This window comes from Austrofundulus limnaeus, unplaced genomic scaffold, assembly GCF_001266775.1.
Source record: "Austrofundulus limnaeus strain Quisiro unplaced genomic scaffold, Austrofundulus_limnaeus-1.0 Scaffold320, whole genome shotgun sequence".
NCBI classification, from domain to species: Eukaryota; Metazoa; Chordata; class Actinopteri; order Cyprinodontiformes; family Rivulidae; genus Austrofundulus; species Austrofundulus limnaeus.
In genome coordinates, this window is record NW_013952722.1 from 158,959 (window position 1) to 160,898 (window position 1,940).

General features: G+C 44.2%; 1 protein-coding gene across 3 annotated transcripts in view; it reads right to left on the reverse strand.

Moving 5' to 3' along the window:
- The window catches only part of LOC106527369 (sodium-driven chloride bicarbonate exchanger), a 50,855-nt gene that overhangs the window by 25,596 nt on the left and 23,319 nt on the right, over window positions 1-1,940 (reverse strand). For all 3 annotated transcript variants that reach the window (XM_014022231.1, XM_014022229.1, XM_014022232.1), the window contains 3 exons: window positions 1,163-1,306; window positions 958-1,096; window positions 728-888 (listed from right to left, as the gene is read on the reverse strand). In XM_014022231.1, the coding sequence (XP_013877685.1) occupies window positions 728-888; window positions 958-1,096; window positions 1,163-1,306 (444 nt within the window). The remainder of the gene's footprint in view (window positions 1-727; window positions 889-957; window positions 1,097-1,162; window positions 1,307-1,940) is intronic.

The window sequence follows — 1,940 nt, forward strand, 5'->3', positions numbered from 1 at the left end:
ATATCGGGATATGTCGTATCGTGACCCCTCTGTCATGATATGTATCATATCGCCAAATTCTTGCCAAAACACAGCCCTAGTTCTTTACACTACAATCCCTCATTTACCCATTGACGCAGCTCTGTACTACGCCTCTCTACAAAGCTAACCCAGACAGATCAGTTTAGCTAGTTTGAGCTTAAATCACATTCATYCAGTGATGGGACACACCTCAGAGGCAGTGGGGGTTCAGTGTCTTGCCCAGGGACACTTCAACACGTGACTGAATAGTGAGGGAACCAACAACTCTTGCATTGGACAACACCCTTAACCACTCAGCCACAGCCTCAACTGTTAGCTTATTTAGCCAAGCTAAGAACATTCTTAGCTTTTTTTTAGCTAAGATAATTTTGTTTGCATATTTAAGGAACAAGAATTTTCTTTAACAATGTTCTTTAACCAAGCTAAGAACCTTGTTAGCTACCAGTAAGAATGCTTTTAATCAATATTTTTTAATAATTTCCTTATACGACATTATTTTAAACTTGGCTACAAACCAGGTTGTCATGTCATAGTTTCCGAAAAGCTTTGTACCTACTGTATACACAGATCGACTTAAACCATTTGTTAATCTCCAGTTTGGTAAACATATTTAAAAATATCATTTGTTCTCAACAAATAACCCTCACCTGTGTSTTCAGAGGCTTGTTTAAGTTCAAAACTGTGAAGATCCGCAGACAGTGCTTACCTGCGATCTCCTCCAAAGAGTTYGCCCTCATGTCCAGCATCACGATGCCGTTCATGATGCAGCTGCGAAGCTCAAACAGACTGTGTAGAGACAGAGTGGCCACGTAGGGTTTACTCCACCGCTCACCACCATCTTCAACGTCCTCCTCAAACTTCAGCCACCTGCAGACAAACATTCAGAATAAGAGGAGATGATGGAAGTCTCAGTGTATCAAAGCCAGAGGTATGTACCTAGCCGTCTCTTTCCAATCCGCGTCCTCCCCTTCCTTGAGACAGATCTCGTCCATTTCTGTGAACAGGGCYTGAGGGATGTGTTCCTCYTCGACATCTTCTGTACCAAGCAGGAACTGGACCCTCTGAGCTGGTGTGTCTGCAGAGGCAAACAGGAGAATTACAGACTAAAAGGAACAGGAGTATTTCACAACAAGACACATACTGTGCGAGGGTGATTCCCGTCCATCGTCCGTTGTGGAGTCCCTCTCCTTGGACCTCTTCCTGTGTCTATGTCCATGGTGGCGATGGCGCCGGTGTGACCTTCGACCCAAAGGAACGTGGACTCCAATGTAGAGGGTGCGATGACCTGAAAGCAACAGGGGAAAATGGTCTGAGGAAAGAAGCAAACTAACTGAAGACAAATCAGTTGTATCAGGGTTGACTGGTGGACAGGCTTAAAACAGAGGTTCCCAAAGTGGGGAATTGGCCCGCCGAGCCATTTATTTGGCCCACCAGCAGTTGTCCTGGTTATTAGATTATAATTATGTCAAGATTAAATATAAAGTACAAGTAACTACAAGAGACATTTAGATTAGATTTAAACCCATTATAGATTTGCACACCTTATAAAGGGCTCGACACATGGGAGGCGACATCGCTCGCTCTCCAATCATTTCCTATGGAGCCTGTGCGGTGAGGCGACAATCACTTGCCCTCCTCCAGCTAAGCGACCGGCAAAAATAGTGCATGTGAAATTTCATGCTCATACACGTAGACGTGCACACGCAAGCTTGCGCRGCGACATTTGAAAGCTGAAAAATGTTGAACGTTTGTCACTGTCGCTTAGCGTACAACCAATCAGCGAGGGTTTCATTGGCTGACCAATGAGAGGAGAGTATGCTACACACTGCAGTTAGCTAACACTTTCACCACTAAAAAGCTTTGTGGGAATTTATTGGCACCAGGGTGAAGTTTATGGTAAGTTTTTCCTCATAAAATTG